Source organism: Pogona vitticeps, chromosome 2, assembly GCF_051106095.1.
Source record: "Pogona vitticeps strain Pit_001003342236 chromosome 2, PviZW2.1, whole genome shotgun sequence".
NCBI lineage: Eukaryota > Metazoa > Chordata > Lepidosauria > Squamata > Agamidae > Pogona > Pogona vitticeps.
In genome coordinates, this window is record NC_135784.1 from 89,180,051 (window position 1) to 89,205,790 (window position 25,740).

At 41.1% G+C, this 25,740-nt stretch overlaps 1 protein-coding gene across 1 annotated transcript in view; it reads left to right on the top strand.

The window, feature by feature from the left end:
• CLINT1 (clathrin interactor 1) overlaps positions 1–25,740 on the top strand; it is a 93,802-nt gene that overhangs the window by 36,174 nt on the left and 31,888 nt on the right. The window contains exons 2-5 of the mRNA XM_020791329.3: positions 20,374–20,478; positions 21,037–21,133; positions 22,694–22,802; positions 23,747–23,911. Coding sequence (XP_020646988.3) covers positions 20,374–20,478; positions 21,037–21,133; positions 22,694–22,802; positions 23,747–23,911 — 476 coding nt within the window. The remainder of the gene's footprint in view (positions 1–20,373; positions 20,479–21,036; positions 21,134–22,693; positions 22,803–23,746; positions 23,912–25,740) is intronic.

Below are 25,740 nucleotides of genomic sequence, written 5' to 3' on the forward strand. Positions count from 1 at the left end.
CACGCCAGACCCTCCTGTCTTCCACTGCCTCCTGGAGTTTGGTCAAATTCGTGTTGGTAATGGTTGTTGTGGGTTCTTTGGACTCTTTGGCCGTGTTCTGAAGGTTGTTCTTCCTAATGTTTCGCCAGTCTCTGTGGCCGGCATCTTCAGAGGATAGCACTCTGTGCTCTGGTGTAGTTGGCTTGGGAGTGGAGTATTTATGGCTGTGAGATGGGCTTTTGTCTTTTTCTGTAGATGGGTGATTAGTGTGTCTTGTTGTGGGTGTATTGTTGTGATAAGGAGAGATTATCTGTCACTGTAGTTGATGGGTGTCATTAGCTGGTCTTTTGTGTGTAGTGATCTCCGGTCCTTGTGGCTGGATAGAGTTCGTTGACCTTTTGCATGCTGTATTTTTGAGAGCTGGGAGCCAAGTTTTGTTGAGTTTCAAACTTTCCTCTTTTTTGTTGAAGTTCTGCTGGTGCTTGTGGATTTCAATGGCTTCCCTGTACAGTCTCACATAATGATTGCTGGTGTTGTCCAGTATTTCCATATTTTGAAATAGAATTTCATGTCCATTTGTTTTAGGGCATGTTCAGCTACTGCAGATTTTTCTGGTTGTTTTAGTCTGCAGTGTCTCTCATGTTCTTTGATTCTGGTGTGGATGCTTCGTTTTGTGGTTCCAATATATACCTGGCCACAACTGCAAGGTATCCAGTATACCCCTGCAGTGGTGAGGGAGTCCCTTCTGTCCTTTGCTGACCGTAACATTTGTTGTATTTTTGTGGTGGGCTTGAATACTGTTTGTAGGTTGTGTTTTTTCAAAAGTTTCCCCATGTGGTCCGTGACCCCTTTGATGTATGGCAGAAATACTTTATTAGTGGGTTTTTTCTTCTTCTTCAGTTTGGTGTTGTTTTCTTGGTTTGATGGCTCTTGTGATTTCATTTTTGGAGTAGCCATTTGCCTGTAGGGCCCAATGCAGATGGTTGTGTTCAGTGCTGGAGAAACTGAGCTTCACAGTTCCGATTTGCACGGTCTACCAGTGTTTTGATTATGCCTCTTTTTTGCTGTGGGTGGTGGTTGGAGTTTTTGTGTAGGTACCGGTCTGTGTGGGTGGGTTTTCTGTAGACCTTGTGTCCCAGTCCGAGGTCAGTTTTGCATATGACCATGACATCTAAGAACAGGAGTTGGCCTTTTGTTTCTTTTTCCGTGGTGAATTGTTGGTAGCTTTGATGACACTGTCCAACCATGTCGTCCTTTGTCATCCCTTTCTCCTCTTGCCTTCACACTTTCCCAACATCTGGGTCTTTTCCAGGGAGTCTTCTCATGAGATGGCCAAAGTATTGGAGCCTCAGCTTCAGGATCTGTCCTTCCAGTGAGCACTCAGGGTTGGTTTCCTTCAAAATGGATGGATTTGTTCTCCTTGCAGTCCAGGGGACTCTCAAGAGTCTCCTCCAGCACCACAATTCAAAAGCATCAATTCTTCTGTGGTCAGCCCTCTTCGTGGTCCAGCTCTCACTTCCATACATCGCTGCTGGCGAAACCATGGCTTTGACTATTTGGACTTTTGTTGGCAAGGTGATGTCTCTGCTTTTTAAGATGTTTTCTAGGTTTGTCATCACTTTCTTCCCAAGAAGCAGGCATCTTTTAATTTTGTGGCTGCTGTCACCATCTGCAGTGATCATGGAGCCCAAGAAAGTGAAATCTGTCACTGCCTCTAGATCTTGCCCTTCTATTTGCCAGGAGGTGATAGGACCAGTGGCCATGATCTTAGTTTTTTTTTGATGTTGAGCTTCAGACCATTTTTTGCACTCTCCTCTTTCACCCTCATTAAGAGGTTCTTTAAGTCCTCCTCATTTTCTGTGATCAGAGTGGTATTATCTGCATATCTGAGGTTGCTGATATTTTTTCTTAATTCCGTCTTGGGATTCATCCAGTCCTTTAGGGCTTTAAGTGTCAGCGTATGCATTTTGAACTAGTCTTGGAAGCATACTAGCAGCCAGTGCAAACATGTCAGGTGATATATGATCACACCAGCCTGACTGCTCCTTTTTGCCCTTGTCGCATCTTCTGATCCACCTTCAAGGACAGCCCCATGTAGAAAGCATTGTAATACTTCCCAGAACAAAATGTAGGAATTACATTATATCTTTTAGGGAAAACTGGATTTATCTTATGTTCTGAGTCCCAAAGTGTTGGTGATTTCATTTTAAACCCTGGCACACTTCCTGTATCTTGCTGCTTGAACACTGAGAGCAAGGAGACTGCCCTCCATGAACCACAACTGGGACCCATTAGATGAGACATGTTATGTGTAAATCCAAGACAGAACCTTCTCTGTTATGGTACTTTGGTTGTGCAGTGTCCTTCTCTGGGAGGGATGATTGGTTGGTGGTAACTTTGGCCTTATTTCAGCATTGAGATGGAGCTCAGCTCATCATTCAAATATTTGCAGTCACTGGCCAGGGCATCGTCCTGATGTGTTGACTTATGTATGTTTTTCCTTCTGTTTCCTTTACTCAGATTAACAATGTTGAACTATGTTAGATTGTTTAGGTAAAGGTAAAGGTTACCCTTGACAATTTTTGTCCAGTCGTGTTCGACTCTAGGGGGCGGTGCTCATCCCTGTTTCCAAGCCATAGAGCCAGTGTTTTGTCCGAAGACAATCTTCCGTGGTCACATGGCCAGTGCAACTTAGACACGGAATGCTGTTACCTTCCCACCGAGGTGGTCCCTATTTATCTACTTGCATTTGCATGCTTTCGAACCGGTAGGTTGGCGGGAGCTGGGACAAAGCAATGGGTGCTCACTCCGTCGCGTGGATTCGATCTTACGACTGCTTGGTCTTCTGACCCTGCACAGCACAGGCTTCTGCGGTTTAGCCCGCAGCGCCACCACGTCCCTAGATTGTTTAGACAGGTTTAAAATAATCTCACCTTGCTTTTATTGCCGTACTATGTTCCGAGATCTACAGATAATGGGAGAATATAGATGTTGTAAACAAACAAATCTCTGATCTCTCCAAGCTGAAGAATCCAGGTTTCCCAAATACCCAGACAATGTTTGGGTTTGTTTGGCTGCCTAACTGCAAACTACAGAATTCAAGCACAGCCTACTCAGTCTTAGTCCCTTCACTTTTACTGATCTTTGACCGTAATCAAGTATAGTACAGTCCCTTCACTTGCCAGTAAAGCAAAGTGTGAATTCAACTTTAAAACACTATGCCCTATTTTCATCCCAGTTAATACAGACTCAGTGTAAGCTGTTGCTTATGAAAAGCTTCTACTGCATTGAATGGGTTATCCTCTGAGGTGTCACAGCATATCTTGACTTTAAAACTTTATTCACCTAATACCAAATCCTCCACAAGAATATGCCCTGAAATATAATTCATGCTGTACTAAGGTTAAAGTGACAAAAATGTGAATAAGGGGAGAGAGACTTGAAAGGAAAAAAATTAAAGGCACTAAAGTGTTAAAAGGACGAAGTTCATACTCTTTTTTAATGTTCATTCTCTGTTCACTGATGAAATGAGTTACAAGGGGAAAGAAAGATCAGTCTGATGCTTTTTGCCCACCACCACCAAATAGCTTAAAACCCTCACCAGCAGGAGGTGACTTCCTCCCCACAAAACATGAAACTAGGCCTTTGCGGCCTTTAAATATTTTTGGAGGAGGGAGGACTTTTAATTAAATGCTCATGTAAGATGTTCCCTTACTATTTAATCTTTCAAACTTCTCTAAACCATTCTGACAAATATGGAAGTCCTGAAACACATATTTCAGCTCAGCTTAAAAGGGAAGTTTTTCCATTAACACAACAGAGAGTCTCCAGTGAGACTGAGGTAAAAATCTAGTGTGTTCTCAATGTTCAGTTATCATGGAAAAAAAGTGTTCTATGTAATGGGCTATCTTGTTTTCTTGTGTTTTTTTTTTAACCACAGAAGTTGTGAGGAGCAGGAAATAGCTTTTATAGTTCCTTCCTCCCCTAAGTCATAACTCAAATAGTGGACGTCAGGATGTTTTGCTTGGCTTATTTTTTTTCCCAGTTTATCTTGCTATCGTTGGCTACAACCAGAAATACTTTGAAATATATTAGAGTTGGTGAATTTTGTTAAGAGTGTGGATTGCTTGTGAATAAATGAAGAATAAGATATTGAATCCAGCTTGCTGGCTTCAGAAATCTTGCTGAAGGACCAAATTATTCTGTGCAATCCCTGTGCATGGCCTTAAGTGAACAGGTAGCATACAGATGTTTTTCATTAATATGATGATGGCTGGCTTGGTCACTGTACAAGAATGGTTGGAGTTGTGTGGAAGACACTAGATTGCAAGAGGCTGAAGTAGAGGATTGAATTGGGCAGTCCTATTTCTGTTAACCTGATTCATGTCACAGAATCTAGGTACCTGTCCTCTTGTAGCTTTCCTGTTTTTGGTTCATTTCAGCATTGGCACTAGGAAGGGAGAGGATTCCGTGGTGCACCCAAAATCAGAAAGATGAGATATGGGACAATTTAGGTCCCTCTCCTGTTCACTTATCTCTGGTATTTTAGAGGAACCTAATTTGTGAGAATGGGGCAGATATATCAGTGAAGGTCAATTGTATCTGTGTTTTCCAAGGAAAAACTAAAACTTTTAAGGTAGAAGAAGACACAAATAAGTTACCATCCTATAGAAAGGCTGCAAAGCCATGGCTTTACAAAGTTTATCTATTTTTATATAATTATGGTTATAAGGACAGGTTTCCTGCCACTATTTCTGTGATTGTATTATTTGCTGTTTTGCAACATATCCACTGTTATTGTGTGCATAATTATTTTTTAATGTTAGTTGCCTTAGTCATCTTGAGACAGGAAGATTTTAAATCTCGTTCAAATGTAGAATAATTGGCCACTGTATTCTGAGACTCTAGAACAGGTTACTGCATGGAGGTTAGTTCACTGGAGCCAAAGATCAGTTCTTTAGGGTAGAACCTTCCTTCTCTGTAGGTGTAGATGTTAATATTTCTCACGTGTTTTGCTGGCCTCTAGTGGCTCATGAACAGTGCTGGGGTTCTTGAGCCCAAGCTTCTCTTGTTACTGATTAAATGCTCTGGTGAAGACATTTCAGGCTCAGCTGGAGAAGCATTACATAAGTATTTTTATTGCAAATGAAAAATATTTCTGGAAAACCACTTACAGTAGACTCTTTTTGGCAGATGGAGCTGGGTGGGAGGAAGGCAGCACCGTGTCAGTTGCTTGTAATTGGATTTAAAAGTGGGATCACCTTTCTAAAACTAAGATATGTTTCCTAGCCCTGTAGGAAGGAAGAACTAAACTGTTAAAAGAGAGAGAGTCCACAAAAAGCACATGGCTGAACATTATAGTACCAAAAGCAAACCTAGACAGGGTATACAGTGGTGCCTCACAAAACGATTTTAATTCGTTCCGCGAAAATCGCTGTCTTGCAAAAAAATTGTCTTGTGAGGTTCCCATAAAGACGAATGAAATTTATTAGTCTTGTGAAGCATTGGTCTTGAAAAAAAATCTTGCGAAGCATGGTCATAGAAAAAAACGTCTTGCGAGGCACCATAGGGATCGCTAAAACCAATCGTCTTGCTGGTTTTTCGTCCCTCGAGGCAATCGTCTTGCAAGGCACCACTATATTTTATAAAGAACATTGCTGCAAAGATTGCCCACATTGCATGTGTTTTGGAGTGTAGTCATCATATGCTGATTTTTCAGTATACATACATAGTGCATGTTTTTCATGCAATAGCAAGGCTCCCATGTAACTAAGATTCATTCTGTACCATAATGCGGGAGAACTTTGGTAGCAGTGAAAGTAGGCAGCATCTTATGTTCCTGTGACCTTGTAATGAATGCTAGCATTGCTTGTTCTATTCAGCATTGTTAAACAAGGGCCATGGCCCCCAGAATGCTGAAATACATATAAACATACACAATAAGTTCAATACACATAAGTTCAATACATATAAACATACACAATAAGTAGCTTGTCTGCAGTCCAAAGTAGAGAAGGTAATGCAAAATGTGTTAATTCTTAATTTAACAACCCATGCAATGTTTCTGTCAGTGGTGCATGACCACAGCATTCAGTTTTGTGCCTGATGGGATAATTCAGACAATTTGGCTGAGATTTGGTTCAGATTAATTAGAAGCCTGACTGATTTAATTGGGATCACACCCTTGAGTTGAGATTCAGATTTCCAAAGAACTTGGTCTCCCATTGGCTATCATTGGAACATTTGTGCGTTTTTTTGTGTTTGTCAGAATTGGGTGAAATTTTCAGAGATGGTAGCTCCTTAGGAACATGGTAATGCCTGCCAGATTTCAAATAAGTAGCTACAGAGTTATTTCTTGTATTTTGTTTTTGTACTTTGTTTTGGTGCATGCCTTAAAAGTATAAAATGTAATGGCCAGTATCTATCTATCCATCTGTCTGCCTGCCTGTCTGTCTATGTCTGTCTGTCTATCGATAGCAGATCTGGAAGAAACTGAAAAGTGTAAGTCATCAGCTTGAATTTTGAAAATGACACACAGAATAAACTTGGCTTTAAGTTAGGACCTTTAAATGGAGTGTAAAAGATGGGTGGCATGGTCTTTCAATGGAAGTACAGTCCCCAAAACTGGGAGGGAAAGGATGATTTGCTTCACTTTCCTGTGTGTCTTTGTACACATTGGTCAGGCTTTATGAAAACGACACATATAGAGGTTTTCCCCAAGCGAGAAGCGTACAGAGTTATAGAAGAATAAGCATAGAGGTTAGGGAATTAATGATTATTGGAAACCATTTAAAAACTTTTCTAATAGTATAAAATGGTGGCATTAGAAGAATAGCCACCATACAGTTCCGTCTTTGCTGCATCCCATCTCATATGTACTGGGTATGCTTCCTGATGAACAGTCTCTGCTACACAGTCCTGTAGCAACCTAGTCTTTTGTGGGCAAAGTAAACTAGTGTTACAACTTGACTAGTTTTAGTGCATCTAGGATCCACACAAGGGTAAGATACTCTGACAGTCTTACTTCACTTGAGTCAAGATGCCATGCAGATGTTCATGGATTTGGAAGGCTTGATTCGACTTAGAGCTTCAAGCCTGCAAAAATAACATGGAGAGCAGTAGCAACTGAACACTTCATTAGCCAGAAGGAAGGTGCTAGGAGTGAAAAAAACAGGAAGTCACAGAGCTATCCAGAGTTAGTCACTCTTGTCAAGGGGACATTGCTCTCTGTTGGTGCATGAGAGCTTCATGTTTCTGTGGTAATAGAAGAGGCCTAAAAATATGTCAGAGGCCTAAAATATATCAGACAGGTGGGCAAATAGCAGAAGCAGAAGGTAGTGATTTTGTTTGGTTAATCCTGTTGTGTTAAGTGGCTGATGATATGCTGGGTGTGTGAGCTAGATTTTTTGCATCAAGGGACCAACTAGCTGGTGGCAGCAGGCAGAGGCTGACATTGGCAGCTGTTGGTGGTAGAGTCTTACAAACTGGCAGAGCAGGGAGTCAGGTGAGATGGCCGAGGTAGGCAGGCAGAGAAAAAGCCAGCTGCAGCATGGGCGCCATGCAGAGTAGCAGATGTTGAGCAGTTGGCTCCTTCCAGAGAGGCTGTACTTCAGGTGTGCTGGAGGAAGCAGGTATGCAGAGGCAGGTGATGGAAGCAATTAGCAGAGCAAAGGGACAGCGCCAGATGGTTGTTGTTTAGTCGTTTAGTCATGTTTAACTATTCGTGCCCCATGGACCAGAGCACACTAGGCTTTCCTGTCTTCCACTTACCTCCCGGAGCTGGGTCAAATTCATGTTGGTAGCTTCGATGACACTGTCCATCCATCTCATCCTCTGTCGACCCCTTCTCTTCCTGCCTTCACACTCTCCCAACATCAGGGTCTTTTCCAGGGAGTCCTCTCCTGAGATGGCCAAAGTATTAGAGCCTCAGCTTCAGGATCTGTTCTTCCAGTGAGCACTCAGGGTTGGTTTCTTTCAAAATTATTATTATTATTTATTTAATTTATATCCCGCCTATCTAGCCAACTCAGGACCACTCTAGGCGGCTAACAATCCTCAAATAATAAAAGTATACATATATACAACAGCATAAATAATAAAACTTTTGAAAGATAGGAACAAATAGAGAGAAAAAGAAGAGAAAAAAACCTATCCATGAACAAATGGACAGGTTTGTTCTCCTTGCAGTCCAGGGGAGTCTCAAGAGTCTCCTCCAGCACCACAATTCAAAAGCATCAATTCTTCTGTGGTCAGCCTTCTTTATGGTCCAGCTCTCACTTCCATACATCACTATTAGAGTAACCATAGTTTTGACTATTTGGACTTTTGTCGGCAAGGTGATGTCTCTGCTTTTTAAGATCCTGTCGAGGTTTGTTATCGCTTTCCTCCCAAGAAGCAAGTGTCTTTTAATTTCGTGGCTGCTGTCACAATCTGCAGTGATCGTGGAGCCCAAGAAACTGAAATATGTCACTGCCTCTAGATCTTCCCCTTCTGTTTGGCAGGAGGTGATGGGACCAGTGGCCATGATCTTAGTTTTTTTAATGCTGAGATTCAGACCATTTTTGTACTCTCCTCTTTCACCCTCATTAAGAGGTTCTTTAATTCCTCCTCACTTTCTGCCATCAGAGTGGTATCATCTGCATATCTGAGATTGTTGATATTTCTTCCAGCAATCTTAATTCCGGCTTGGGATTCCTCCAGTCCTGTCTTTCACATGAAGAATTCTGCATATAAGCTAAATGAGCCAGAGGACAATATACAGCCTTGTCATACTCCTTTCCCAATTTTGAACCAATCATTTGTTCCATATCCAGTTCTAACTGTTGCTTCCTGTCCCACCTAGAGATTTCTCAGGAGATAGATAAGGTGGTCAGGCACTCCCATTTCTTTAAGGACTTGCCATTGTTTGCTGTGGTCCACATAGTCAAAGGCTTTTGGGTAGTCAATGAAGCAGAAGTAGATGTTTTTCTGGAACTCTCTAGCTTTCTCCATAATCCAGCTCATGTTAGCAATTTGGTCTCTAGTTCCTCTGCCCCTTCAAAATCCAGCTTGTACTTCTGGGAGTTATGGGTCCACATACTGCTAAAGCCTACCTTGGAGGATTTTGAGCATAACCTTGCTAGCGTGTGAAATGAGTGCAATTGTACATTAGTTGGAGCATTCTTTGGCACTGCTCTTCTTTGGTATTGGGATGTAGACTGATCTTTTCCAGTCCTCTGGCCACTTTTGAGTTTTCCAAACTTGCTGACATATTGAGTGTAGCACCATAACAGCATCATCTTTTAAGATTTTAAATAGTTCAACTGGAATGCCATCAACTCCACTGGCCTTGTTGTTAGCCAGGCTTTCTAAGGCCCACTTGACTTCATTCTCCAGGATGTCTGGCTCAAGGTAAGCAACCACACTATCTGTGTTGTCCGGGACATCCAGATCTTTCTGTTATAGTTCCTCTCTGTATTCTTGCCACATCTCCTTGATGTCTTCTGCTTCTGTGAGGTCCCTCCCATTTTTGTTCTTCATCATGTCCATCTTTGCACAAAATGTTCCTTTAATATCTCCAATTTTCTTGAACAGATATCTGGTTTTTCCTTTTCTAATATTTTCCTCTATTTCTTTGCATTGTTCATTTAAGAAGGCCCTCTTGTCTCTCCTTGCTATTCTTTGGAAGTCTGTGTTCAATTTTCTGTTGAAAATTGCACCAAATGGTAGGCACTGCCAAGCCATATGCCTGAGTCAAGAACTCTTAGATGCCACTCCTCCAGGGTCATTGCCTCGTTCTGTCACCAGGTAAGCTGATAGAGGCTTTGAGAGTGCAAACCTGTAAAAATCCCACCTTCAGTCTTTTCATTGAAATAGACTCTTTTTATGATTAATGTATCTTCCTTTCTAAGGCACAGGTTGCCAATGAATATTTTCATTCGAGTTACTGTCTCTTCTGGTAGGTTTGGAGATGTTCTCTTGGGAAGCACAAAGACCAATTTGAATGGGCCCACTTGGCCTTCAGACTTTGGCTGATTCTGATGCACACTTCTCATTTCTGCCAAGAAAAAAAGAAATATGCCTTTTTTAATGAAAAAGGACTTGCAGGGCAAGATTCTCTTTGCCTGCCTGGAACAATGTCTAGCTGAGCTCCATGTGTGCAGTGACTCCCAGATGTGTGTGCTCAGAGTTTTAGCCTCAGTTCAAAGTTGTTCACTTGATGCTGCCTCAGTTTATGACAATCATCTTGAGCTGATAGAAATAGTTTTAAGGATTGTTCTGTAAGCTGCATGAACAGAGCATTAAAGGATATATTGCACATAGCCTTTTTAAAATATTTTTCTTTGAGATACTTTTCAGGAACCATAATATTTTGTTGCAAACTTAATAGACCTGTTCCTCAGAAATTCCATCTATGCTCAATGCCATAATTGCTTTGTAATGTACATTGGATAGTATAAAGTTTAACTATGTAACTATACTTCCATTGCTTGTTTCCTCAGCCATTTCAGAGGTTTGAGAAATGTTTCTCATTAGCCTTCTTAGATCAAATAATTTCTAAGCATACTTTAAGAGAAGTTATTACAGATGTTACTTTCTGTGTTCCAACTAAGGATGTTACAAAATTAGACAGGGTATATGTTTCTGCATTGGTATAGTCTACAGGTGTCGCCCACAAATCAATAAGGTAATGATGATATATTGTAGGTATCAAGGGCCAAGTAATTGCATTGGCAGGCCTTACAGTTTGCAACATTTAAACTCCATTTTTGTGTACCTAAAACACTAGCTTAGTGTCTCTCTATTTTCCCCTGCTATACAGTATCCTCATAGAGAACATCCCTAAAAATTGAATTAAATATTTTCTAGTTAATTTCCTCTAGAATATTGCTTTATCACCTCTGACACTAAGTATTCTATTTATTTTGTTTCAGGTGTTTATTTTGATTTGTTATATTTCACACACATACACCCTTGAGATCTAGGAAGTGTATATGGTTGTCCTCCTCTGCTCTGTCCTGACAATAAACCTGTCAGTTGCTTACGATGGGCGAATGTGACTTTTTCAGTGAGTTTCATGGGCTTGTGAGGACTTGAAACCAGGACTCCTAAGTCTTCTTCCAGCACTTTCACAATAATTCATTGATTTTTTTTACCTTGAATACTTGGAAACAGAATGCTACTCATACTCTGGTTGTGGGGAAGAAAGAGAAATAGTCTTTACCAATACCTTCTTCTTCTTCTTTTTTTCTACTACATCTCTCTTAAAAGTTGCTTCAAATCTCATAGTTTATGTAGATCTTAAAGAACAAGCTCCATGAAGGCAGGGAGGCATTTGTGAAGGATGGCAGAAATTACAATTACAGTAGAGAAGGCTAACTTTAGGAGATTGGGGAAAGAATTCAGTGTGAATGAAACACAGTGTTTCCATGTCCATCTTTTCCTTGTAATAAAAATTCAGGACAGGAGGTCACTTTCAGATGAGAAACAGTGGGTGGCTCACTGAACTATTATGTTCAACGGGTTGCTTTACAGTGCTCTTAAACCTTTGGAAATATCACTTGGAATCTGTAATATATTGACCTGTTATCTTACAGTTTAGACTGGTTAAAAAAAGCCACAAGTGAAATTTTTAATAACAAATTTATGAGGTGATTATATGGAAAGTTCTGAAATTGCATTTCTGTTTTTTAAAAAAAATAATGGAAAGAAGTGTTTATGGTCAAAGCTCTTTCCAGTGTATTTTCATTATTAAAATGGGTATACATTATTTGGGAACTAAATTTTAGAGGAAATTTTGAATACAGTGGTGCCCCGCAAGATGATGTTAATTCATTCAGCAAAAATCGCTGTCTTGTGAAAACATCATCTAGCGAAATGTGGTTCCCCATTGGAATTCATTGAAATCCGTTTAATGCGTTCCAGTAGGGAAAAATCGTCTTTTTGCGAAAATCACCCATAGAGAAACCATTTTGTGAAGCGCGGATCAGCTGAAAAAATCGCTGTTTTGCAAAAAACGGTCCCGAAAACACCCGTTTTGCGAGTCGCGGACTCAGCTGTCAAAATTGCCCTGCAAAAAACCGTCTCAAAAAAAAAACCACCGTCTTGCAAAGCATGGTCCGAAACATAGTCCAACGAAAATTGCCCATAGGAACCACCGCTTTGCGAAGCACTGTAGCGATCGCAAAAACTCATTGTCTAGCGAATTAAGCGTTTTGCGAGGTAATCGTCTTGCGGGGCACCACTATATTAGATAATATCTGTATTGGCAAGAACCAGGTAAGGATGGGAATTTTTTTTCCCAAAAATTAAAAAAAAATGCACGAAAGAGGCTCTGTTTTCTTCATGATCTTTCATTGGCTTTTGAAAAGGATCCTATTAAAAACAGGTGGTTTTTTTTTTTTAAATGAAAGGGTACCTGAAAATTTCTGCATTTTTCATTTGCCTTCTTTTGTTTGACATTTCATCCAACATGTATTGAAGCACCTGGGAAATTGTCTGTGAAATAGTGTCATGAGGGCTGCTGTTGGGCTGGGCAGAAATGGGTGTAAAATGGCCTGGACTGGTTGGAACCCAGCGGGAGTGCTTTTTTCATTCCACTCTACTCATTTCTGGCAGATATGTGAGCGCCTTCCTAGTGCCCTCCATCTTGTGCTCCCTTTCTGCCCAGCTACCTGCCTATGTCTCTTGAGTCTTTCGTCTTTTTCCTTGATTTTTTCGGGGGGGGATTGCTCTCCCATATTTTTGACGATTATTTTTGTGCCTGTTGCTATGTTGGACTCAAAGGGAAGAAATATATCAAGTGGGGGGTGGGGGGAGAGAAATCTCCCCATATCCTAGTCATTGGGCCAGGGATATCTTTGAGTATTTTTCTTGCCTTGCTTTACTTGGGTTTTGAGATTGGTGGCTGTATGTGTGTGTATTTATTTTGCTAATTTTCCCCTGTGTGAGGGAGTGCTTGCCCTATTTCACAGATTTTTTTTTTTTATAAAAATGTTATTTGGTTAATTTACTGACTGAAATCCTGTTGCTCAGAGTAGTAAGTCATAACTAAAGTAGGCTGATTTAATGATTTGATTCTCTACAGTGGTTGCTACTCATTAAGCAACAGGATTTCAGCCACTGTATATTTGCACTGATAAGGTTGTGAATTTTGATGTGTTTTGGGTGGAATTGTTTTGTGTTGTGGTGGTTGATTGTACAATTGCTTGCTTTTGGAGTAGATTTATTCGCTGTAGCCTTGCCTCTGTTTTTTTGGGGGGTGGTTGTTTTATGGGTTCTTTAAGGCTTTTTTTTTTTACTAGTGTCAGAAGAACAAATGAGGGAAGATGAAATGAAATTACCTGAAAAAGCCAGTCCCTTTCATGGAAAACAACAAAAACAATAGAGGCACCCCCAAAATAAACAAAAACAAATACTTTCTTTGTCTACATCCCTAGAATAAGCCATTCAAGAAATAGTGGCTATACATACAAAGAGTTGTTAACAGAAAAATCAAATATTGCTTTGCTGCACCTCTTACTTGAATGTTGATGTTTGATTAGGTTGGTTAATAGGCATGGGACTTTCAGAGTTTATTCCCCTGAATTCATCAGGAATTTGCTGAACCAGAATTCTGTGTCTCTGTCCATTACAGCAGCGTTCCCCAACCTTTTTTGAACCACAGACTGGTTGAGGGGTATGGATTCCATGCGTGGACAGGTTCGGGGGTGGGCACATCCCCATGCTCATGGGTGGGCGTGTCCAGATTGTGCATATGAATGGCACGCCCCTCACGCTTGTGTGTGACAAGGCCACCTCTTGGGCGAGCAGGGGAAGGCAGGCTTGCAAGGGAGTGTGGGGGGGCTGTCAGGGCTGTGCAGAGCCCTCCTCACCTTGCCCCATCGCCCTGCGCTCCCAGCCGACAGAGCCTGGGAAAAATTCAAAAGATCTCCCCCCCCCCCCCGCTCCTGCCTCTTGCAGGGTCTCCCTGCTGCTTGCTTTCCAGCCAGATCCTGCGGCTGGAGACAGAGTGGGATGGGAAGGTAGGCTTGCAAGGGAGAGCGGGCGGGCAGCAGCAGGGAGAGACCCCGCAGGAGGCAGGACGGGGGGGGAAGGTCTTTTGAATTTTTCCAGGGCTCTGTCGGCTGGGAGCGCAGGGTGATTGGGCAAGGCAAGGAGGGCTCCACGCAGCCCTGACATCCCACCCACTATGAATGGCACGCCCCTCACGCTCATGTGTTACACGGCCACCTCTTGGGCGAGCGGGGGGAAGGCAGGCTTCCAAGGGAGAGCAGGGGGATTTCAAGGCTGCATGGACCCCTCCTAGCCTTGCCCCATCGCCCTGCGCTCCCAGCCAATAGAGCCCTGGAAAAATTCAAAAAACCTCCCCCCATCCTGCCTCCTGCGGGGTCCCTCCCTGCTGCTGGCTTTCCAGCCAGATACCGCGGTTGGAGATGGAGCAGGGGGGGAAGGCAGGCTTTCAAGGGAGAGTGGGGGGGCTGTCAGTCCTGTGCGGAGCCCTCCTCACCTTGCCCCATCACCCTGCGCTCCCGGCCGACAGAGCCTGGGAAAAATTCAAAAGATCTCCCCCCCCCGCTCCTGCCTCTTGTGGGGTCTCTCCCTGCTGCTGGCTTTCCAGGAAGACCCCGCAGTTGGAGACAGAGCGGGGGGGGAAGGCAGGCTTGTAAGGGAGAGCGGGCGGGCAGCAGCAGGGAGAGACCCTGCAGGAGTCAGGACAGGGGGAAGGTCTTTTGAATTTTTCCAGGGCTCTGTCGGCTGGGTGTGAAAGGTGATCGGGCAAGGCGAGGAGGGCTCCGCGCAGCCCTGACATCCCGCCCGCTCTTCCTTGTGGGCCTGCCTCCCTCCCCTCTGCCTCCCACCGCAGGATCTCTCCATGTTGTTGGCTTTCCAGCCAGAGACAGAGGCTGGAGACAGAGCAGGGGGGCAAAGGCAGGCTTGCAGGGGAGAGTGGGCAGGCTGTCAGGGCTGTCCAGAGCCCTCCTCGCCTTGCACCATCGCCCAGGCTCCTGCCTCCTGTGGGGTCTCTCCCTGCTGCTGCCCGCCCGCTCTCACTTGCAAGCCTATCTCCCCCCACTCTGTCTCCCGCCGTGGGATCTCTCCATGTTGCTGGCTTTCCAGCCAGGCTGGAAAACCAGCAGCATGGAGGGACCCCGCAGCGGGAGACAGAGCCACATGGGAAGGCCATTTGAATTTCCTGGGCTCCTGTCTTCAGCCGATGGGTCCTTCCACACTGCTAGCTTTCCAGCCGGGCTCTGGGAGACCGCACCGCCGTTTGCGCAGGCGCACAAGCATGCGCGCAGGTGCAGACAACCTGTGCGGGGGTGAGTACGGGGGGGAGGTCTGTCTTGGCGGCCCGGTGAGGTTTAAGCCACGGACCGGCAATGGGCCGCGGACCGGGGGTTGATGACCTCTGCATTACAGGATGCCACTCAAAAAGCTATCAGTCCCCTAATCCCTTGCAGCTCCCACGGAGCTTAGACACTTCCGCCTATCTCCCTGTCTTCTTCATGGGAACAAAATAGGTGATTGAACCTTCATTCCCCACCTGCATATAACTGAGGACTTTTGTGAGGACTTTGATTTATTTGCTAAAGCTCACAGAATTCTGTCTAGGGAAATTCGTGGTGACCTCTCGGGTTTGAAATCAAAGAAATCCAGAAGTCTTGGTTACTTCCACCTTGCCAATATTCTCAACCAAACAGCAAGATAAATGCTGTTAGAATAAATGTCTACTCTCTTGTTTCCTGAGAGGTCTACTCTTGCATAATTTCTTAGCAGTCGTACTACCAAATTTATATGCTATCTAGCAAAGAAGATATGAGAGTGACATACAAATTTTAGATAGCTTAAAACATTAGTTAGGTCTTCAGAAGCCCATGTCTGTGTCCATTCACGTGCATGCCCTCTACCATGCCATGCACATGATGTTGCCTTCCCCAAGTGTTCCTGCCTCTTGGTGCATCTCTTACTTGAATACTGATGTTCGATAAGACTGGTTACTTAGCATGGGACTTTCAGAGTATAATTTTCCCCAAATTCATCAGAATTTAATGCAGATGTTTGCAGAAGGAAAGTCTACACTCAGATTTGAGTAGATTTCCTTTCTGCAGATATTCACACAAATGTCCAAATACACATGTCACAGGTGTAAGAATAAGATTATAACATACAGGCCTATGCCTTGCTTGTGTGCACAGCGATGTATAATCTTGAGTGTCTGAACAGGACTCAATTTAATAGCTGACTGGGGTTTTATAGTACCTATTTCATGAAGAAGCTGCTGGAAACAAATATTAAACTTTCACCTGGCCTGAGGTCTTGTTTTTGTTCATAGCTGTTACAACACTGACTGTATGTCTAACATTTGTCCCCACACACATCACTTTTTATTCAAACTGCAATGAGATTGGAAGTGAGTTTTGTTTAGTTTTATTGGTACGGTCATTTTTCAGAAATGTTCATGACAGAGATCCAGATGCTTAGGTTTAAAAATAACAGGCTGGTCCCTGCCAGACAATGTTTTGGATTATAAGAAGCTTTAAGCTTAAAGTATTCAGAGTCCATTTGTCAATCCAGCTATTGTGCAGCCCGTTTTTATTTGCAAAGAATTTTGTGCATGGAATCCAACAGGATTCCTTGGAAGACGCCCAGTATAAACTAAACTGAGAGCCCCCCCTGGTGTCTGAAAGTGTCCTCCACAATCAAATTTATATCCGTCACAGGAAGTCTTGGCAATCAGACTAGTCACTTTTTCCCCTCACATCTGGAAGTGAATTTTTTTTTTTCTGCTTCAAAGGTCACAGGCATCATGGGTAGGGCATGGGTTTAGGGCCATAGAAAACATGGGAAAGGAAGAATAAAACTAGATTTCCACCTTTTTAGAAATGGTTATTTTTAAATGGCCTGGAACGTAGCCAAATTACACAACCCTCTTTCTCCCGCCTTCTCCTTCCGCTGCCCAGTTTACATTTGTTGCTGAAAGAAATGTGACTGAAAGATTTTTCTTCTGGAATGTTACCTCGTTTCTTGGGATTTATGAGTACTTTCTTCTGTTCACGGAGAACAATGTTTTTATAGCAGGATGGATTCAGAAACTGAGTGTGTTGCCCCACGGAGTGCTGTTTATGGCTTGTAATTTTGAGTTGTGTGTGTGTGTGTTTTTAGCTTTCCCTGATCTCTTCCTTTGCCTTTCTCGTAGATTTACTTGCGTCTTGAACTTTTCTTCAATTCTAACTGAAGTGGTGTGGGTGGGTGTTAATGGGTGATTTGTGGCTTTTCTTTCCTGCATGACTTGCAATCTTAAGCATTTAACTTGAAGAAATATAGGAAACACTTCATCTTAGAGTCTTTCCCCCAGCCCTTCAAACAAGGGCTTGGGGAAAGGTCGTAAAAACAGAACCTTTCCCATTTGATCCACAGGTATTCCTTACATTAGACAAGGAAACTAGTGTGCTGAAAGCTGCAAAATCTCTGAAGCCTGTCTTGAAAACAAGTTCCATATGAATGGGAATCAAAAACGGCATGAGGTTAACATTTGCCTATAGTAAAAGGGAATTGCAGAACCTTAGGCTTGAGTCATATGTTTTGATGAGATGATCTTTAATGGTGAATAAACAGAGATCTAATTGCTGCTATACAGATCTGCTCTGTTTTGACACATATTCTAATATATGTAATGGTTTTCATTTGTTGACTTATTTAATTCAGAAACACAGGGTCTATGTTCTTTAGACAGAGAATACATAAAGCTGAATCTCAGGCATTGGCTGTGAAGATTGTTATTTATTTATTCAAGTTTCTGTCATTCCTTATCTATATTCCAGAGTCTTACATGGCATATTGAAACACCATAATAAAGTGAAACTAAAAAAATGAAATGTTGGCAAAATGCAGTATAAGCAATGAGGGGAAGGCCTCCTTTTTTAGAACACTTTCTGCAAATGGAAGGCCACTCTTAAAATAAGTTGAGTGTTTTGTCCAGTTTTTATCTCCTTCATTGGATAATGTTGACCATGACCCTTGTGGCTTAAGATGTACAGAGTGTGCAAGAGAACAGACAAGACTTTCTTAGCTAGGTCCGAGTTCATGAAGTTCTGTATAGGTAAGAACCTATGCCATGATGCACGCCTGGAAGGTAAGGAGTAGCTAATGCAGTTGCTGCTCCAGTATCTTAATGAATCTTCTTTCATCAATGGCCAGGGAATACTCTGCAATAGTTGAACCTCTACTATAAATGGGTGTGTGTTTGTAACAAGAGCTTTGTTTTTCTGGAAAAGGCTTATTAACACTTCCTGTTGGCCATAGCCAACCTCAGTTTATTCATGGAGACTACTAGTGAAGCCAGAAGCATTCCTAGCTGACACATGCAGTCAATAATATCTCCCTTTTTCTTTCACTGTTCTGTTACACTATTTCCTCTCACTCAGTTTCCAGAGTTGCATCTGGTATATTAGGTGCAATGGGTAAAATTTCTATCACCTTTAATATCAGGTGTTTGATAAGATAACTAGTTTCATTCAGTAAGCTGTCCATTCAATAAGAAGGTTTTCCAATCCAAAACAGGCACACAAATGGAATTATATGGGAACCCTCCTTTGTCTACCTTGGATTCAGATTTTGTCTGTTTTTGTTGGAAAGTATCTACATGGACCTGAAGTATTATCTCAAGGTATTGGTCATGAATCTCAGTAGCTCCTGAAGGATGATCAGGCTGTTGTTTAGTGTGCTGAAAGCTGCAAAATCCTGTTGTTTAGTCATTAAGTCGTGTCTGACTCTTCATGACCCCATGGACCAGAGCACGCCAGGCCTGATCAGGCTACCTTGGTCATTTTAAACTAGAGCCTGATGGATAGGGAGCTGACACCCAGTTGATACTTCTGGGTCTTCAAGGAGTTGTAAAGTTGGAAGGGGTCTATAAGGCCATCAAGCCCAATCCCCTGCTCGAAATCAAAGGATATATGTCAGGTGAATGTCTAAGTTTCTCTTGAATGCCTGCTGTGTTGGAGAACTCATCACCTCTCAATGTAATTGGTTCCATTGTTGTACTGCTCTAACAGGAAAGTTTTCCTGATATTCAACTGAAGGCTGGAAACCGCTCAGAGTGGTATAGATTTACCAGATGAGCGGGATATAAATCAAATAAATAAATAAATAAATAAATAAATAAATAAACCAAGCCTTATGAGGAAAGACTGAAAGAACTGGATATGTTTCGCCTTGAGAAAAAAAGATAGAGGGGTGATATGATAACACTTCTCAAATACTTGAAAGGCTGTCATACAGAGGAGGGGCAGGATCTGTTCTCAATCATCCCAGAGTGCAGGACATGGAACAATGGACTCAAGTTACAGAAAACCAGATTTTGGTTGAATATTGGGAAAAAACTTCCTAACTGTTAAAAGACTAGCTGAGAAGAACATCTCAGTTTCTTAGCAGTTGGGGCATTTTGGATATAGTGGAATGTTCAGACTTGAATTCTCCTCCTGAATTTGGGAGATATCTCTGCTCTAGACACAGTGGTTCCAAAATAGTCTTCTTCTTGAAGTTTCCCTGTGGCAATTCTCTTGTACATCCGATTTTTTAAAATATCTGCTGCCATCATGTTCTGTAAGGAAGAATCTGCTTTCCCATGTGCATTGGAAAATTGTAAAGGCATATTAATTAGCCTTACCTTGCCACTGAGGATTTATACAGAAATTTGAAAAAGGAAAAATAAAAAGCTGGGAATCGGACAGAAGTACTTTATTTTGCTGGTACTAAAACTTTTTATTTTTCTTGTGTTTGTGCATAAATCATTTACAAGCACAACTTGAATATATAGATGATATTTAGCATTATTTTTGTCTGAAGGAGGAAGGTAATATGCTTTTTTGCCATGTGGTACTACCACCTCCAAGTCAAGAAAGTGATTCTTTTCCCTGCTTCTTGTAGTGGAGTTGGTGTCTGCCAAAGCGATGTTATGTTGTTTAGCTTTTAATATGTAGGTGCCTTTGAAAAAGTACATCTTTCATTTGACTCAAGTTCTGAATATGTTGCAAAACACTGTTGTGTGTGCTCTGGCGTGTGTGGAAGAAAGCAAATTAGCTATGACAGGGAATGCTACTATTGTTGTCAGCAGTTCACTTTTACTTCTAATTTGAATCAAAGCCATTTTGAACTGGACTGGATCCAAGTCTAATGTAATCTGTAGTCTCAGATCTATACTCGAGAAGGTTAATGGAATAGTAAAACCTTCTTAAAGATAGTTAAATGTGTTGGAGTATCCTCAGGGTAGCTTCTCCAGTAAAGATGTTTTCTTTCCCACCCTGTAGAGGTATCTCATTAAGGTACCCACTAGTGTCATTATTAAGTTTTCATGTGTTTCTCAGTTTTGATGCTAATCTTTGTGCATGCATTTAATTCTGTTCTTTCCAGCACCAATGTGGTTATGAATTATTCAGAAATTGAGTCTAAGGTTCGAGAAGCAACCAACGATGATCCATGGGGACCTTCAGGGCAACTCATGGGAGAGATTGCCAAGTAAGTGATAATTTGACTCAGCAGTGAAGAAAGGTACATCTTTATGCAGAAATATATGATGGGGGAAGGGACTGCTCCTGCTTCATCATTTCTGAGGAATATGAGATGAAGAGAAAGAAGTATTAACTGTACAACACTCAGAATGATGGCCACCAGCTACTGTTTATTAAAATCTATTTTCTGAATGCATTATAATTTGGAGCATAGAAGATTTCCTATGGGCCAGGATCTTGCAAACTGTTTTTCAGAAATACAAAATGAGGAAGTTGGGGCTACTTCATAAACACAGAGGGCAGATGAATGTCATGATGGGCTAAAATAACAGTGGGCTTTCTCTAGTTTTTTTCATTATTTCCATAGTGGGGGGAGACTTATCAGCATTGCTAATCTACCGAGTAATTCTGCGTATGAAATACTTCTGTACAAATCTCAGTAGCTCTACATTAGGCAATGGAGCTTCTAATTTAGAACAGTTCTGCCATCTGCTGTCAAAGGTAGGTCCTAGCGGACCATTACTGAAAATAGCTCCATAAAAATAATTCCTTCTCTTTTTTTTAGGGCCACTTTTATGTATGAACAGTTTCCAGAACTTATGAACATGCTTTGGACACGAATGCTAAAAGACAACAAAAAGAACTGGAGGAGAGTTTATAAGGTATGTATTTAAGTGGCTTTTCACACTTTTTTCTGAGTTTTAATTTTGTTCTAAATTGCACGTACTGAATAACAAACAGAAGTGAATGTTTTAATTTTACCACAGTGTCCTCTCATAATTAACTCAGTTTTGTGCTTTCATTAGCATAATATCCATGCTAAACTTCATAGGTTTCTAGATCCTCTGTGTGCAATTAGCATGAGCTTGATTTTAATCAAGTTGCTTTTTAATGTATGTTTTAGGAAAGAAGCCTGTGCTAAAAAAAAACAAGATATTTTCTTTCACTCTCTCTGAAATAGCTCTTAAATTAATGCCTTCTAGCAACTTTAATTTTTATTGCTTCATTAAATGCTAAATAGGGGATTCTCCATAATTTGATCTTTTAAAACAAACAAGCAAATAACCTTATTGGCCTACTACTGAGAGACCTGGTCTTGCTTTGTTTGGTTGGGGTTTTTAAAAATAGTTGTTCTGCATGTTTATGTTAAATCTGTTTAACAGACACAATATTTATCTCTAGCATCTCTCATGTGTTGTGTTGGCTTCACTCTCTGAACAATTTTATTAATTATATTCTATCTTGTATCTATCTGGAGACTTAACAATTGTTTCTTCCTCTTCTCCCTGTAGCCCCTCTGGTGCAATTTTGGTAAATATGTTCAGTATAAAATATTTGTTTCCTAGCATCACAGTACTCATTTTTTCCATGTCTTGTTGTGCTGGAAAAGGTGCTACAGGAAAAGTCATTCAGATTTGAAAGACTGCCTACTCAGTGGAATTTTTTCTAAGATACTTCCCTTTTTGGAATGGGTTTTTGATGTAGGTTTTATGTTATAGTAATTGTTTTCCCTAAAGCATAATGCAGATTAATTTTTAATGCCGCCATGCATATTATTTAATCTTCTTGAGGATACTTCGATTTATCTGCCAGCTCCGAGTATATTGTACATTATAAGCATGCTTCTGTTGACATCAAAATAACTTCAGATATAGTTTTTTTTTTTTTTAAAGGGGAAATCCTGCAGTAAGGAAGTTCACAAAATTAAAATACTTTTCTACTTATTTTTGTTTTGAAGTTTCCTTAAATGTACCTGAAAATAGTGAATTTTGTACATCAACACATTTTCCATAGAAAGCTACATAAATAAATTGCCATAAAAATTGCTCTTAAATGGAAAAACACTGGGGAATAAGGCAATTGGAAAAAAAGGGAGACACAAAAGAAAATTGTTTCTTTCTGTAGAGTTGTTTTTTCTTAAATTGCCTTAACCATCATTTCCCCCTGTTCAAGAACAGTCATTCTTCAGGCAAATAACTTATAATTTAATGCTCTACTTTTTAGCATCTTGGTGAGTAAATGCAGTTTTACATTTGTGCACTGTACTGTCAGTTATTTTTGCTTTAAGAAACAACATTATAATTGACTTGTTTGAATAGGAACAAATCCTGTTTTTTTTTCTTCACTAATTTTTTACATTTAGGCTGGGTGTTTTTTTATTACATTTAAAATACTGATGGCTTTTGTTCATATAATCATAAGGTGCTTTGTATTTTTTATAGTCTCTGCTGCTCCTATCTTACCTCATAAGGAATGGATCAGAGCGTGTTGTTACAAGTGCCAGAGAACACATTTATGATTTGCGATCCCTGGAAAATTACCACTTTGTAGGTGAGCGATAGAAAAATCTTATAAGCAAATTAAAACAGTAGTTGGAGTTGTCAGTCACCTGAACCAGCTTAGAAGCTTCCCCACTCTAATTAGAATGTGACTGTTGCCGGTTGTGTGAAGAGTGCAGAATCCAAGACGTGGGACCCTAGAGTATTAATTAGTGAAGACAAGAACTTGCAGAAAAGACTGGCTAATAACAACAGAACCAACACAACATGAGTGTTCGGGTTTATATTAAAATATGCACTAGAGACTGGTCCCCTGTGGTGTGTGTAAAGGAATAGCTTTAATCATATGGGAAGAAAAGGTTAGAGCTCCCAAACATACACATCTGTTTGAAGCTAGGGATTTCTTTTCCTCCCACCAAATAATATTTACAGTGCAAAGGCAGCAAGACCAGTGTGTGTTCTGAATAAGAAAGAGGCCTCGAGAAGTGAGGCAAATTTTAGTTTGTAGTGTGCTCCAGCTGACAGCCTTTTAAAAATGCCGTTTTGAAGCAAGACAGAGAGATCTAGCAATTAGCATTGGGGAAGGGGTGTGAGGGGAGAGATGGCTTCCCCCCTTTAAAAAAAAGGCTAAGAGGGAATGTTGTTCTAAATGGGTTAACATTGGCAGAAACCATGTTTCCAAGCATCATGTTTTTAAATTTGTTTCTAAAAAAAGGAACCCAACGCTAACCTTTCTTAACAGAACAAAACCAGTTAACACACTTTCTAAACTGAATTTCTCTCAGATATTATCCTGTGGCTTAGTGCTATCCCTTGAGGTAAATGTTCGTGTATAAAAATGTTAGCAGTCACTCATTTTAGAGAATTTCTCTAGAATATCATAATCTTATATTTTGGAGTACATCCAGTTTCTGTCTGCATTTCTTCGAAATACCCTCTGCTGGAGGTTAACCAGAGCTCCCTAATTCTGACTTTCTGTGCCCTTTTTTCAAACAGATGAGAATGGCAAAGACCAAGGAATAAATATACGCCAGAAAGTAAAAGAAATGGTTGAATTTGCCCAGGATGATGACAGACTTCGTGAAGAGAGGAAAAAAGCAAAGAAAAACAAAGATAAATACATTGGGGTTTCTTCAGATAGTGTTGGAGGATTCAGATACAGTAAGTCCAACACTGTTGAAGGGTCAGAGCTGTTGCATGTTATGATATTGGCTCGACTTTATGGGGACAGGATAAGGAATGTATGTTGCAACTTGCGTGGCTTAATACACATGGCTGTCATGTTTTCAGTGTGATATAGTGTTTCTTCGTGTTCTTGGACTGCAGAAATCCTAGCCAGCGCAGCTGGTGGTGAACATCTGGGAACTGTAGTCCAAGAACACTTGGGTTACCTGAGATTCGGAACTACTGCTTTAGTAGATCTTGTATACCAAATTATTGGGATAGGAAAGTGATTAGAGGACCATTAAATTCAATGTGATTTCTCCCCACATAAGCAATGTTAACGTTCTAGCCTTGGTCTGTAACACAGGTGGAACTTCTTGCACATCATATCAGTACCTTGCTGCTAAAAATACAGAGCTATAATTTTTTGCTCAGAACAAGGTACCGTATCTTTCCGTGTATAAGACGCCCCATGTGTAAAACGTCCCCCACTTTTCTAAATCAAAATTTCTTTCTTTGCAAGAAAGTTGGATTGCAAAAAAGTTTCTTGCAAACAGCAGCTTTTCCCCCTCCAGGTTTTGCAAAGAAGATGTAGGGGGAAAGTAGGAATCACTTTCCCCCTCCATTTTCTTTGCAAAACCTGGAGGAGGAAAGTTGCTTTGTGCAATGAAAATGTAAGGGGAAAGCAGAAATCGCTTTTCCCCCTACATTTTCTTTGCAAAACCTGGATGGGGAAACAGGGATCAAAGCACTTTGATCCCTTCCCCCCTTACTTCAAAGTATAAAACAACCCTCGATTTTTCCTTTAATTATTTTAGGGAAAAGTGTTGTTTTATACACGGAAAAATATGGTACATGGGGAGCAGATACCTTGTTTTAAAGAACAATACATCCTGGAGGTTTCAAGGAATATAGTTCCCCATTAAAACGAAATGTATACTCCCTCCATGTCTTATTTGCAGCAAAAAGTGCAATTTAGATGGATTTTCAGCACCACATTTGCTGACACCCAAGATTGGGGCTCCATAGACTCTACTTAAAAAGAAAAGGATATGTTGCCTACTTCTGGTCTCGAAGAAAAGACAAGAAGTATATAGTGGAAGTTTTCCATTAGACTCTCTTCTGAATGCCTGGAGCAATCACAGAAAGGCAGGGTCCTTACATCTTGAATCCTTTGGTAGTATAATCAAATTTGGGTCAGCACAGTTCAGCTGTTAGCTTTGGACTGATTAACAGTTGTTACCACTGTCAATTACTTTGGGTAATAAGCAAAGTTTTTTCCCCTCCCTCCCACATTGGCCAGCTATATGGATTTCTTTCTGTTTGTGGCTGTGATGCACCTTTCACAGCACATGGGATCACACCATGGAGAAGCAATTTCCAAGCAGCTTTTCCTTTTCCTTTTTAATATACTTTTCGACCTTAATATATTTATATGTATGTGATTTCTGTTCATCCTGGGTTTTGAGTAAAAGGAAACTAAGCTATTGATCATTTTAGGGGGCTGGAACTGATGGTGTGGTCATGTGCTGTTGAAATAGTTCCCTCTAAGGGCCTGATTGTTAAATTTAGCACTGATAAATGTGGAAGTCCTTCATGTAGCCCAGGCAACAAAAGGTCTTTCTAGGCACAGAAGGCCCGAGGAAAAAGAACATGCTGAGGAAACTGTGGAAACATACCAAAAGCACAATTCTGTCTGGAAAAGGTGGTCAGGAATCAACTGAACCAACGTGAGACCAACTAAAGCTATGCTAAATCCAAGTCCCGCATATGCTTGGGATATTGAAAATTACATACGGGTGCCCTCACTATTACTTAAGTTTGTG